This window comes from Balaenoptera acutorostrata, chromosome 8 (genome assembly GCF_949987535.1).
Source record: "Balaenoptera acutorostrata chromosome 8, mBalAcu1.1, whole genome shotgun sequence".
In the NCBI taxonomy this organism is placed as follows: domain Eukaryota; kingdom Metazoa; phylum Chordata; class Mammalia; order Artiodactyla; family Balaenopteridae; genus Balaenoptera; species Balaenoptera acutorostrata.
Window position 1 is genome coordinate 67,589,737 of NC_080071.1, and position 15,314 is coordinate 67,605,050.

General features: G+C 36.8%; 1 protein-coding gene across 6 annotated transcripts in view; it reads left to right on the forward strand.

The window, feature by feature from the left end:
• UNC80 (unc-80 homolog, NALCN channel complex subunit) overlaps window positions 1–15,314 on the forward strand; it is a 246,135-nt gene that overhangs the window by 21,468 nt on the left and 209,353 nt on the right. For all 6 annotated transcript variants that reach the window (XM_007187842.2, XM_057551653.1, XM_057551656.1 and 3 more), the window contains exons 6-7: window positions 1,861–1,934; window positions 4,926–5,068. In XM_007187842.2, the coding sequence (XP_007187904.1) occupies window positions 1,861–1,934; window positions 4,926–5,068 (217 nt within the window). The remainder of the gene's footprint in view (window positions 1–1,860; window positions 1,935–4,925; window positions 5,069–15,314) is intronic.

The following is a 15,314-nucleotide window of genomic DNA, read 5'->3' on the forward strand; positions in this document are numbered from 1 at the left end:
AGTGAATAAGTGGTAGCCATTATTATTTTATCATTATGGTAGATGGAGTAGCAGCTCCTTAACAATCTCGCCTTAGTGGGTTGTTTTTTTGTTTTTTTTTATCAAGGCATTTCACTACAGGAATTGTCCAATGCAATAGTCCTACTGTCGAATTGTAGAAAGAGTACAACATGATAGCTTGAAAAGTGCCTGAAAAGTTCATGCTCCACCCCAGATCTATCTCTTAACATGTATGTAACCTAACCTCCCTGAGCATTTCTATTTCTTTAAAATGGAGATAAAAATACCACCTTATATGGCTTCATAGTGAGGAGTCAATAAGAATGCATACAAAGTGCCCATTTTATAGAGAGTGCTTAATTACATCTATTCCCAGCCCAACTTTTAGCAACAATAACAAAATTTAAGAAGAGATAAATTATGTGGGAAATCTACAGAAGTGTGTGTGTGTGTGTGTGTGTGTGTGTATATATATATATATATATATATATACACACATACACACACACACACTGAAGTTTATACAGAAGTATATATATGTATACATATATACATATATATACAGTTTGTTAACTTTATAAGGTTTCTCTGCAGACAATGGAGGATTATGAATGTAAAAGAGCTTTGTAAAGGGAAGGAAACCATAAACAAGTTCTTACATGCTTTATTTTCCCCTATAACTTAACACAAACTTGCAAGGTTCATAGCATGTTAAGGGATTTTGTAAACTAAGGAGTTGCATATTATTCATATACGTGATAAGATGCTTATAGTGACAAATCCTGCTTATTATAGCCATTCAAAAGATGAAATTTTTCATACAGTAAAAGTAGACTAATCCCTCAATTTACATGTATATAATCCATTAACTATTGAAATAAATTGTAAATTAAAGAGTAACAGTCTATCATAATATTCAGATATCAAGGAACTAAGTAAAGATGCCATAGTCAGAAGTGATCTACTTCAGAATCCATGGATGCAATGAGGTTAACACTTGTATAAAAACTAAGGAATCATGTCCCTCCATGAAAGCACCTGAGCTATTCACTTCCCCCCTCCCTTTGCTGCTCAGTGATATTCACAGCGGGTTCCTTACCCTCTGCTTGATGCCTGTGGACTTGAAATGGTGCCCACTGAGGGAAAATTAAACTCAACTTAGCATGGCCAGAAGAAAAACAATGGCACATGAGTGACACTCCTCTGGTCTCTTGCTTTGTGATTTGGTAAATCACTTTGCCTCTCAGCACCAAAGTATTCCAATTCAAATGGGGCCTGTCGTTTTGGCTTCCCATTGATTCTCCGGTAAAGATGTGACTGGTTTGAATCTTACCTCAGGGGCAGCTTAATGTGTTCAATAAAGCACCTGGAGCCAGGTAGCCTGGGCTGGAAACTTTTTGTAAGGGTCAGTGACCTTGGGCAAGTTAAATTCCCTGTTCCTTAGTATCTTCATCTGTAAAATGGGTCTGGAAGTATACCATAAGTTATTACAGGGTTATTGTAAGTGTTAAATCAGTTGATATATGTAAAATGCTTAGAACAGGACTTGACAGATATTAGGCACTATGTAGATGTTAACTGTTATAATTTTTAGTATGGCCAATTTTTAGCACCTTAACCTATTGAGTTGTAGTGAATAAATGAAGAAATCTATATTGATAACCTAGAAATGCTAAGATTTTTGAATTGGTTATGTGATTTATCTTACAACATATGCTATTAAATGTCTTCTTTCAAGGTTTTAATGATCTATTAAAATAGGTTTTTGATTTGAAAGTGGAATGAACTTAGGAAATAAAATACCTTATGTAACTTATATAAACTTACAAATTTGTGGTGGGATTTCATCCATCTTTGCAGCTAAGAGAAGCTCTCCCATCAACAGTCAAAGTCAGACCTGTGAATCACCAAATCAAGATACAAGACACCGAGAGGTGAGTATATTGTAATCATGAGAAGAAAGGTGGTCATTCCTTGAACATAGTGTAGTGTGAAGGGTAAGACTTGACCAGTGCTTTATCTCAATGGCTAGCATGTAACAATAAATGTTAGTTATCATTATTCGTCCTGCATTAACTCAAGTATCATCTTGTTCTCAAGTATTGAATCTCCTAATATTTGCTAGGCAAACCTAATATAGGTACAATAGTACTGCAGCAGTGGGGAAGGAAAGGAGGCTTAAGATTACAGCATCCTTTAAGGAAACTAAAGTTTAATGAGGAATCAAGACCAATCCACATAAAACAGAAGATGCGTAATAAAACAGAATACAATTTAATGTAAATTCATCATGTACTATTTGATTCGGAAGAGAAATGAAGACCAGGGTAGTTCAAAGCCACATAGAAATATATACTGTCATTAACTTAATACGTGTTAGATGACCTGCTTTCACTTCCAGTTCAGCATGTGAAAAATACAGTTTACTGCTTTCCATCAAAATTGGATCCTCTTTCCAACTCATGCATTATTGCCAGGAGTAGTATCATCTTTTTCACCCTCAAAACTAGAAATTTTGGAGTCCTAGTGTATCTCCTACTGAGCAATTGCTAAGTATAGACACGGTGATTTATATGCTGTATTTCATCTATTCTAAGATGTACATTTTTTTCACTTTTAACATATTTGAAATCTAGTGTATTTCATGATCTTTGGCCTCTTACCATCTCCCTGCCTGGTAGAAGTCTTGATATGATTGTCATTCTTGCAGCATAAATTTGGTCATTTTCAGCATCTAGGTTTGCAGAATCAGGGTCAGTGGCTTAGAAGAGTATGTCAGAGGGGATAGTGAAGCACTCTTTTAAGAAATAACATTCTTGACACAGAGGAAGTTATTTTATGGAAAAATATATATCAACAGCTCTGAGTTGAAATTGCTAAATGTGAAAGAATTTTAGGAATACCTACACAAATTTATTTCACTTATATTTTCCTTTTTACATATACATGGGATTGATATATAATCAAAAGCTCTGCATAAATAAGGCTAAGGTAGACCTTTTTAATACGTATAAAATAAAGTTCTCACTGATAAGAAGTGTCCTAATTTAATTAATGGAAATTTTTTCTTAATCATACATAAAATAATGGTGCATCTTATAACTTGAAGACATCTAGATACAATGAAATACATAAATCCCACATTTCAGTCTCTTTAATCCTCTCCATTTGAATTCTTGAGTCATATTGTTTTTTCATCCTGTTGCTCAGGTGTGCACTGTTACCCCGCTAAATCCAGGTCCTCTAACTAGATTGCAGCTGGAACCACAGATTGGATTTTCTACCTCTAGCCTCTCCTGCTTCACATAAATATCAGTTCATAATGCCTGACTAATCTTCCTAATGCATCATTTATTTATTAACTCATCATTCCACAGAGGCTCATTATATACAAGGTGCCATCCTTTTATTATATCCCTTCCTCCTTAGGAACCTTTAGTGGATCCCATCAACCATCACCTCAAGACCACACTCCTCTCCCTGGCTCTCTGTGCATTCCACCACTTGACCTCATCCTTCTTAGGTGACCCTGATTATCCCTTCAGTTAGTTAAGCACTGCTCCCAGGGGGCAGAGCATGCAGTTTAGCCTCTGGGTCTTTCCTCAGACTGTTTCCTCCTCCCTGTCATCTATCTAAATTGTATCTTTCTTTTAGGAATGAATTTAGATCTTGACTCCCCATGAACTCTTGTCTAATTACTTTAAACCTACACTGTCCAATATGATAGCCACCAGGCCCATTTGGCTATTGAATACTTGAAATATGATTAGTTTGAATTGATTGAATAGTCTGAATTGATGTTAAGTATAAAATGTATACCAGAGTTTGAAAACTTAGTATAAAAAAAATGTAAATACTTATTAGTAACACTTATATTGATGACATGTTGAAATGAAAATTTGGGATTAAACAGACTATATTATTAAAATTTTAATTTTGCCTATTTCTTTTTACTACTTTAAAAATTAGATGTGTGTCTCCTATATGTGGCTTGCATTATACTTCTATCAGGTGTGCTGCTGTAACCTGTATTTACCTCTCTTAAAACTAAACTGTAAGCTCTGGATTTCAAGGTTCAGGTTCATCCAATATTTTTTTATCTCCAAAAATCTAACATGAAACACACATAATACGTTCATGCGGAAGGATTCTTTGATCAAATTCAGAGGATTTATTTCATCAAATTTCTAGGTGTATTTGTCTCTCTATGCATCAAGTTTGAACGATGCTTTCTTACTTTACATATGAAAATAGAAATTGTAAGGGCTAAAATGCTATGATCAGTTTTTGAGGGTCTTTATCTTTCAGCAAAGAACTTTATCTGTAATACTGATGGAAAAATAGCTCACATTACCTGGGCAGAATTACATTTATCAGCTAAATGTAATTAAACTACTCTGTAAATAAAGTGAAATGAATTTGTACGTACAAGTAAAGGTAATTGTATCCAATTGGAAAAATGTATTACATGCCCCCCTGATATGTAATGGCAAAACCTGAACCTTGCACTTTCATTCTTATGTTTTGTCTTTGATTTGATTAGCTCTTTATAACCTGACCCTTGTTTTCTGCCTCATGTCTCTATTCAGTTCACCTCAGTATTGGTGTATCTTGGATGAATTGTTGGTTTTTAGCTCTTCTTCTGTAGATACTGGACATGGAGGTGAAAAAGAAAAGAATCAAGGGCGAAGTGAAATAAAGGACATGAAAGTACTTAGCCTAAGGCTTAGAGTGACACAGGGGCTCTCTAGAAGCCAGTTTCCATTCCCTCTTAAATGAAGGCAAAATCCCTTTGTCTATGACATGATATTTAACTATGCTGCAAATTTTGTTAATTTTAAAAACAATGTATGTAATAGGATAGATGATTCTAGAGGATATGCCTGAAGGAAAAAAAAGCACTAATCTACTATCTCCACCCCCAGAAGGGACTCCAGGTGGTCTCTGAAACGTCCCAGTCAGATTCCATCTCACCCAAGGCCACCATTTCAGGCTGCCACCGAGGAAACTCCCTTGATGGAAGTCTGTCCTCCCTGACTTCCCAGGAAAGAGGACCATCGCATTCCAGGTACACGATTGCAATGTTAGGGTCAAAAATGTATCCGCAGCTCCCCAAAATTAAATATACATTTCTAGCTACTTATATAGCCTCTGTCCCTTAAAATGTGTAAGTGCATGATATGTATATACATATTCTTGGTCAAAGTATAATTAGATTAATAATTCCAGAAATGAGCTATGAATAGCTCATTTAAACACACTCGGGTAGATGTGGAAAGACATGTCTGGCAATGAGATGTCTGAACTGAATAATATTTTAAACATTTTGATGCAGAAACATGATGCTATCAAAAGATTATGTTGCAGGAGTGTGAAATGATCTGCTCTAATGTATAAAAATACTTTATACCAGCAGATCCTTGTATTAAAAAATGAGTGCTTCTAAAGTACTCACAGGGAATTCCAAAGTCTGTTCTTTGTAAATATTCCAAGGCTGCCTCTGTTAGCTTGTGTCGTAGTGACGTTACTTACCGACGCCTTCCCTAGGGGCAAACATTAATCCACTTCTTCCTACTCCCTGATAAAATTATGAAAGCCTGGATTCATGAGGTTTGCCTTTGTACCCATCTATAAACTCCACCTAGGAGAGGAGGGTCCCTGAGACCATTTGTATATCCCTGTTTTCAAATGACGTTATTGTCTAGTAGATAGTATTTTAAAAGGAGGTATTTTTAAAATAGTTTTATTGAGGTTTAATTTGCATACCATAAAATTAACCCATTTTAAGTGTACAATTTAATGATTTTTAGCAAATTTACAAAATTGTACAATTATCAACACAATTCAATTTCAGAACATTTTCTATCACCCAAAAGCATCCCCTCTGCCCATTTCAAACACTGATCGCTTAGTGTGCTTTTTGTCTATATATAGTTGCAATTCTGGATAATTCAAATAAGTGGAATCATACCATCTGCAGTCTTTTGCATCTGACTTCTTTCCTTCAGCACAGTGTTTTAGATGATAGAATGTACAGTTTATTCCTATTTTTGCTGAATAGTATTCTGTTGTATGGATGTATTACATTTTGTTTATCCATTCGTTAGTTGATGGATGTTTAGGTTGTTTCTAACTCTGCCTATTGTGAATAATGCTTCGATGAACATTCACATATAAGTTTTTGGATGGGCAAATGTTTTTCATTCTGTTGGGTAGATACCTAGGAGTGGAATTGCTGGGTTGTATGGTAAATTTATGTTTAAGTTTTTAAAGAACTATCAAACTGTTTTCCAAAATGGCTGCACCATTTTACATTCCCACCAGAAATGTATGAGGGTTCATTTTTCTCTGTATCTTCGGCAGAACTCGTTGTTGTCTTTTTATTATAGCCACTCTAGTGGGTGTGACGTGGGATCTGATTGTGGCTTTAATTTAATTTCCCTAATACCTAATGATGTTAAGTATTTTTTCATGTCTTTGTTAGCTATCTGAATATCTTCTTTGGTGAAATACCTATTCAAACCGTTGCCCAAGTTTTAACTGAGTTGTTTGTCTTCTTATTATTGAATTGTAGGAGTTTTTAATGTATTCTGGATACAAGTCCTTATACCTCCCTCACCCCCAGAGAGAAGATTCACAGATATTTCCTCTCAGTATTAACTTGCCTTTTTGTAGGTAATTTTAAAATGATCTACCTCCTTTTGGCACCAGAACCAGGCCACATGGGTATAGTGTTTTATTTTTATTTTTTTAACATCTTTATTGGAGTATAATTGCTTTACAATGGTGTGTTAGTTTCTGCTTTATAACAAAGTGAATCAGCTATACATATACATATATCCCCATATCCCCCCCTCTTGCGTCTCCCTCCCACCTCCCTATCCCACCCCTCTAGGTGGTCACAAAGCACCGAACTGATCTCCCTGTGCTATGCGGCTGCTTCCCACTAGCTAGCTATGTTACATTTGGTAGTGTATATATGTCCATGACACTCTCTCACTTCATCCCAGCTAACCCTTCCCCCTCCCCGTGTATAGTGTTTTATTTTTTAAGATTTCTTAGAATTGTTGAAAGCATGGAACCAAATGAATATAATTGCTTTTTAACCAAAACACTATGTTGTGCTTTCAAAAAGCAAAATGAAAAGAGTTTATTTTTGTGTCTTTATTTTAGACTTTAAAAGCAAATGGCTCCGTTGAATAAGCTTTTGCTGGTTGGGGATATGAAATTTTGACAGCAACTTTAGTTGTGTAAGCAGGGATTGTTTGTGTTTATCCACAGGATTTACTGTGCCAGGTCAATGGTGATAATTCATTCTTAAAATCATATCATTTTTAATGTGGCAGGAACCCTGTGAGGGTAACCAATCCAATCTCCTGTCTCCTTGCTGATAAACTAACCACATTTTAACCACTTGAACACTTTCAGCAATGAGAAAGTTAGTACTCTCAGATGAAACTCATTTCATTTTTAGATAACTCTATTTAATGGCCTTTTTAAAGAATTGAAGTATAGTTGATTTACAGCAAAGTGATTCAGTTATACATACATATATATGTATTTGGCATGTCCTTTTTATATTTGACTAAATTTTGCTCTTCTTTAGTTTCTGTATATGGTTCTTGTATTAGTTTTCTATTGCTATGTAACAAATTACAACAAACTTACTGGCTTAAAACAACATACATTTATTATTTCAAAATTTCTGTACATCAGAAATCCAGGCACAGTTTAGCTGGACTCTCTGCTTCAGGGTCTTACCAGACTGAAATCCAGGTGTCAGGATGGACTGCAGTCTCATCACAGGCTTGACTCAGGAGAGATCCACTTACAAGCCTTTTCAGGTTGTTGACAGAATTCATTTCCTGTGGGTGCAGGACTGAGGGCCCTGTTTCCTTGCTGGCTATTATTTGGGGGCTGCTCTCCATTCCTAGAGGCCACCCACAGTTCATTGCCATGTGACCTCTCCACAGGCTACCTCACAACATGGCAGCTTACTTCCTTAAAACCAGCAAGGGAGAGAAGTCCTCTCTAATTCCAGTCTGCCTATACAGTCCTTATAATATAACATAATCACAGGAGTGACATCTCATTATCGTTGTCATATAAAATAACCTAATCACAGGAGCGACATGCCATTACTTTTGCCCTATTCTATAGGTTATATGAAAGTCACAGGCCCTGCCCAAACTCAAGAAAAGAGGATTATAAAGGGTGTGACCACCATCAGGTGGGAAGCAGGGGTGGCTCCCCAAAGTGTATCCGTCATAGTCCTTTTGAGTAGGTACAGACTCTTCTCATATTACTGTTCCACTTATTCAAAAGTAACCACCATGATGACCCCTCCACACACCAAGACTCACATTTTATTTGCTGACAATAACTCACTAACCAAGTTATCAACGGTATAATTTAATCATATCTGGGGAAATAGTAGCTCATTACTACACAGACTAAAGAGAATAACAACAGGAACTACCTGTTGTTGGATGTCTCCTGTGTGCCAAAAAACAGAACTAGGGTCTTTACATTCATAGTTTTGTCTAAATTTTCATTTATTCATTCATTTCTATATATTTTAAGTGTATTCTAGACACTAGGGTTGTTTCAGTGTCAAAGTTCTTGTCCTCAAAGAGCTCATTTTCTAAAAAGATAGATAAAAGAGAGTAAATGCATAAATAAGTAAAATTATTTTCAGGTTACTCTAGGACTAGAAGAAGGCAAAACCAAAGCAAAGGGATGGGAAATGGGCTCTTTTTCATAGAGACCTAAATGATATGAAGGACACAGCCTCAGGAAGATCTGGGAAGAGCAATCCAGGCAGAGGGAACGAGTCCAAAGGCTTTGAAGTGGGAATAAGCTCAGTGTGTTCCAGGAACGGAAGGGAGACCAGTGTGACCAGGGGCTAGTGGTGAGCAGGGGGGTAAGGTGTAGGGAATCAAACCAAAGTGGTTATTAGAGGTCAGATTACGGAGGAGCCAGGAAGCCATGGTAAGAAGTATGAATTTTGTTCCAGGTGTGATGAAAAGTCATTGGAGTTGTTTGAGCAGTGGAGTGACATTAACTGAATTATACTTTTAAAATATCACTCCAGATGGTTTATGAAAATAGGCTTGGAAAGCAGAAATAGACACAGAGATTAGTTAGGAGACATTTGCCATGGTCCAGGTGAGAGAGGATGTGCCTTGGTTAGGATGGTGGTAGCAGGGGTGGAAAGGCTGAGATGAGGTTGCAGTTGAGATATATTTAAGGTAGAGCTGACATGACTGGATGTGAAGAGTGAGAAAAAGAAAAGAATCAAGCATAACTTAGGTTTTGGAGTTGAGCAACTCTATGAGTAGTTATTAAATTTATGATATAAGGAAGACTGAGAAAAGTCACATATAAAAATATTCTGAATCTGCTTACTTCCACCTACCTCTATGGACACCACCATTATCCAAGCCATTCATGGCCTCCTGCCTGGAGTCCTGCAACAGCCTACTTATTAAACTTCTCTTATTCACTCTTGTCACCACCCAACAGAGGACATACAGAGTCATGAAAAAAATTAATCATGCCACTCCTACACTTTAACTTTTTCAAAGGCTGCCCACTGCTATCAAGATAAAATTCAAAATCCTTGAAATACCCCTCAAAGCTCCACATTATCTAGCTGCTGTCTAGTTCTCCTGTCTAACATTGTGTAATTACTCACATTCGCGTCACTAGATTCCAACATCTTCTGAGTTCTTCACATGCATCGTACTTCCTCTTAGCTCTGAGATTTGGAGTATGTTATTCCATCTGCCTGGATGGTTCTTCCATCTCTCTTTACTTAACCAGCTCCTCATTCTTCAAGACTCAATTTAAATAGCATTTCCTTACTTCCTAGAGAGGCTTTGGCAGATTTTAAATACAATCACAGAACTCCCTGTTTTCTCTTACGGTACAAATGGCAATTGTAATTTAAAGACCTGTGTGATTAGCTATCTCCTTCACTAGACTGTAAAATCCATTAGCAGAGGGACCAAATCTCTTTTACTCATTGCTCTATCTCTAGTGCCAGGCACATGGCCTAGTGAAGGGCACTGAATAAGCAGATGAGTTTAATCTTCACAACAGCCATGCAAAGAAGACATTGTTTCTCTTTTAAAGATGAGGAACTGAAGCTTAGATTAAATGACTCACTCAAGGACACACAGCTAGAAAGTAGAAGAGCTAGATCTGAGCCCAATCTAGACAGTTACACAGTCCACACTCTTCACTCCTCTTCCATGAGAAGGTAGGTCTTTAGGGGGAGCACAGTGGAGTTCCTATAGCAAGCTACCCATCTCCTTAATTATGTTTTTATGGAAGCCTCGGTTCTTCTTGATCCCTCATTAAAGGAGAAAGTGTTGTGGTGGTTTGCCAGAATTAGTCATTTTCAGGAACAAATGCTTAGCATCACCTTCCCCTGACCTCTCCCAACAGGTCTGAAACTCAGCCTCTATTTGGTCCTTATCTAACTAGATCTTTTAACACTTTAACCCCGGTGGCCACTCTACACTTCCTGACACTTCCTCCTTGACTTTTTTCACATTATACTCTGTCGTTGTTGTTGTTTTCCTTACCTTTCAAATTGAATCTTTATAGACTTTTTCTTTGCCTTCTCCTCCATGGCCCTCCTCTTACTGTTGCTGTTTCCCTCTCCTCCCACATTCTCCCTCTGAGTGGTCTTATTCACTGCCGTAGTTTCAATGACTCGCAATGTGATGATGACCCTCAAAAGATATCGCATCTAGACAACTCTTTTAGGCTCCAAACCCATGTAATCAAGAGACTGATAGAAAGCTCTTTCTGTACCTCAAACTCAGCCTGTCTAAAACCAAATGCATTCTCTTACCTTCCCTATTTCAGTAGATGGCACCACTATCAACCCACACATCTTAGTCAAAAATGTGAGGTTTACTCCACTCCAAGTCCTTTACATTCTGCCTTATTAATGTCTCTCAGATCCTCTCCTTCTCTCCAACCTCATAGTCACTGCCTTAGTTCAGATCCTTATCATCTCTTATTTGGATTTCTGCAAGTGATCCTAACTGGTATCTCTACATTCAGTGTTGCCTCCTTCTAAACCATTATCCATATGATGTTACAAAAGTGATTTAAAATACATATCTGATCATTCTATTCCCTTGCTAACAAATCTTCAGTGGCTACCCATAGTTTTTAGGATACATTTCAAACTCCTTGGTCAGCATATGTTAAGTCTTCATGATCATTCATGACCAAGCTTACCTTTCCCCACTTCTCTCTTGCCACTTCTTTTTCATGTTTATTTTTGGTACCAAAATCTGTATTCGCTACAATTGCTGTACAACAAGTTACCCAAATTTCTTAGCAGGTTAAAATGAAAGAAATTTACTATCTCACATAGTTTCTGAGAATCACGAATCCAGAAACAGCTTAGCTAAGTGGTTGTGGCTCAGGATCTCTCAAGATACTGTCCAGAGCTGCAGTCATCTGAAGACTTGAATGAGCTGGAGTCTACTTTCAAGGTCACTCATATGGCTGTTGACCAAAGGGTTCAGTTCTTCAACATCTGGGCCTCCTCATAGAGTTCCTCATGACCTGATAGTTGGCTTCCCCCAAAACAAGTTACCCAGGAAAGAGGGTGAGGAACCAAGATGGAAGTCTCACTGTCTATTATAACCTAATCTCCAGATGGAATCTTCAGTGTCTTTTATAACCTAATCACCGAAGTGACATGCCATCACTTCTGCTATATTCTGTGTATCACACAAACCAACCCTAGTACAGTGTGAGAGGAGACTCCACAAGGGTGTGAATACCAGGAAGCAGGGATCATTAGGGGCTATTTTGGAAGCTAATTACAATAAACAATAATGATTACAATGTCACCATCATTTTATATATAATTATTATGACTATATATCTGTATTTTCTTTATATCAGTCATTAAGTATCCTCATATTTCTTCTTTACTAATTCTGTTCTACACACATTCCAAGGAATTTAATTTAATTTAAATGTAAGTGATTTCTTACCTCAAATACTCTGCTTCTGCCTGACTTTAAACAATTGTGAAAAACAATGTTAGGGTGAAATATTGAGGTCATAAAATACCCAAGAACTTATATTTCTTACATAATTTTTCTCAACCATAGTAAGCATTGGAATTTTGCAAATATAAATAACAAATGATCTTTCTTTCCTCTGCCAAAACTCAGTGTTAATGGCTTTATTCTGATTTGCCTGTAAAGAAAAAGCCAACTATAATGTCCAAGGTTTCCTATTTGTGGAAAGACATGGTTTTTCCCATTCTCTGATATTGCCACAGTCAATCATCTATGTGTATATGCATTCATTGACACATATATGCCCACAGTCACCCATAGCACACATAAACCTACACGTGTGAATTAGATATGAACTCGGTGGCACTTTGGAAAAAATGAATTATGTCTTCTCTTTGCCTAGCTGCAGGGACTGGTTGCCATGGAAATGAGTCACAAGTTAGACCTTTCAGAAAATGCTAATGTTAATGTGTCTGCACTGGAGAAGTTCATGTATTAATCAGAAATAAAGAGAACTTTAATCACAAGACAATGCAAATATCCTAGGAACAAAAGCTGTCCTCTTATATCAAAGAAATCCAATTTACCATCTCTTTTGCCCTGACCTTGACTGAACTGAACATCACTCTTCCTGGAACTCTGCAGTCAGAGAAGAGGTAGCTAGTTTTTTAAAATTAATGTCAGATTTCATCTTTAATTACCATATGCATAGACTTAATTTCTGCTTCATTAAATACTGCATAGGGTCAGGACTAATTTCCGCAGTTCTCTTCCTCCATAGATTGTCTGTTATTTCCAAAGTGTTTTTTTGCTTCGGATGCATTCTACTAGCATCTCCCAACCCTAATTAATAATAACTTGGTTTCCTTAAAGCTGTAGTTGCTTGGAAAATTCACTAAAGCAATTCCTACCTTTTTTTGACAGTCTTTTTTGGTCATAATGTATTCTACACATATCAAAGAGGTATGTGCTAATTATAGAAAAAAAATTTAAAGGTATAAAATATCTTTAAAAAATTGAAAATTATCCATGAGCTCATCAGGTAGATATAAACATCATTTTTTTGGTATATATACTTCTCTTCATTACTTTTACATATACCATTTAGAATAAAACTTGTATTCATACTTTCATAAAATTTTCACTTTTTTCTTCAAAATAACTTACAGAATCATAGAATATTAGAGTTGGAAATAACTCTCCTATCATATCATACAATGAGCTGTCCCCATACCAGCTTTATTCACTTATGTAAATTTTTTCTCACACTTAATTAGGTGGATAGTTGATTAGTTAAGTAAAATGACTTTTATTGGTTACTTAGTGACAAGTTGATTGTCTGATAATCCTGTCCTAAATGAAAAAAAAAAGATTGATTATTCTTGCCTTTTATTGACTACTCACCCCAGTGTAGCTCAAACTTTTAAGCCAAATAAACTTGTACTTGATAAAATGAAGATACTTCACGTTATAAATATTTGCTATAGAATGGCCTGTTAACTTCATTCTTGTTTCGGAGTCTCTTTAAATATTAAGTAACTGAAATGTGAATTTACTTAACAAATTTTGATTGCCTAAGTTATAGACTCGTTTTTAGTCTCTGATTGCAGCCGTATATTGGTGGAGTCTTGCTGTTGAAGATCTGATTATCAGCAGAACTGATCTGTTAGGAAGTAGTTAATGACTATGAGACTCAACTGTACAGTAGTAATTACTTTCAGTCAAATAAATTTTGTGTGTAAAGACAGAAATATAGTCATCTGGCACCCTCAGGGACAAAACTACCAACATATCATTGCAGTTAGTGTTTCCATATAGGAATTGTTTTGGATGTTGTTTAAAAGTACAAAAGTCATGCATTATTTGTTTCTCTAGGGCAGTTGCCCTCCAATCTTATTAAGAATGTTTAAGAATTACCTGGAGAAATTAGGAATATGGGATGAACAGATCCAAATTACTATATATACAATAGATAAGGGACAAGGATTTACTATATAGCACAGAGAATTATATTCAATATCTTGTAATAACCTCTAACAAAAAATAATCTGAAAAAAATATAGATATACAAAACTGAATCACTTTGCTATACACCTGAAACGAATGCAATATTGTAAATCAACTATACTTCAATAAGAAAAAAAAAGGTTACCTGGAGATATTGTTTAAAATAAAGATTCCTGGGTTCTATCACCAGCAATTCTTGTTTAGTTAAGTTTGGGATAAGACTTGGGAGTCTGCAAATTCTCACAGAAGCATTACATTGACATATCACTATATAGAACACTGCTCTAGGGATTTGAAATTATTTATGGACCTTCCTAAACTAATTTACTAACTAGAAATATTTGGGGACACTGTGGTGTGGGGCAAAAGGTAAAGGGTAAAGGTAGCTAGTCCAATGGGGGGGATGGAAATCTGTTGAACTACTAATGTCTGCCTTCATCACCGCAGCCTAGTCAAGAAAACAACAGGCTCTTATAAAAAGTCAAATGACTGTCACAAATGCTTGAGGACTTAAAATTACCCAGCCGGTAGCCAAGCCAACCTCATACTTTGTCTTTTCTTTATAAATCCAAGAGTAAAGCACTGAAAAAAAAAAAAATCCTCTTATTCTAGGTATGAATGATAGGCTGAGAGGAGTGGGTTAGTCCACGCTTTTTAAAAAATGAGAAATGGAGTGGGGTGGGTGGGAGGGAAGAGTGGTGAAGGCCACTTAGGAAAATGGTAGACATGAGAATCAAGGTTGTTACTTTCCCTCAAACTGGGCTTGGGGACATAACCAGTCAGGGTCTCAGGAGGAAACAAGTGATAGACTGGTAATTTGAGAAGAGATTAAAAAGGGCTATTTACAAAGGTTTAGATAGGATGTAGCGAAACCACAAGAGCTAGTGCAGTACTCCAGGGAGAGTGCCATCAGGAGGCCCACCAGGAGGCTCCAAGTCTGAGTGGGCAATGAGAGGGAACAGCTGTAGGGAGAGAGTGATTAATAAGATCTGTGACCTACCGTGGTCACATCACTACTAGGTCACAGTGTGAGCCCTCAGCAGATCTCTGGGAGGGAGGAGTCTTGGGGAGAAAATCACTGTCCTTCTTCCTTCCCATCTCCTGTGGGAGCCTCCTTTTGCAGAATTCACCCTGGAGCCAAAGGCATGGGAGCCTTCTATAGAGTCTATACAGACCAGTCTTTCTGGACATGGAGGTAGAGAAGGGTGGAAAGTGGATGGGGTTGGGGAGCAGGGGTTGGAGGCAAAT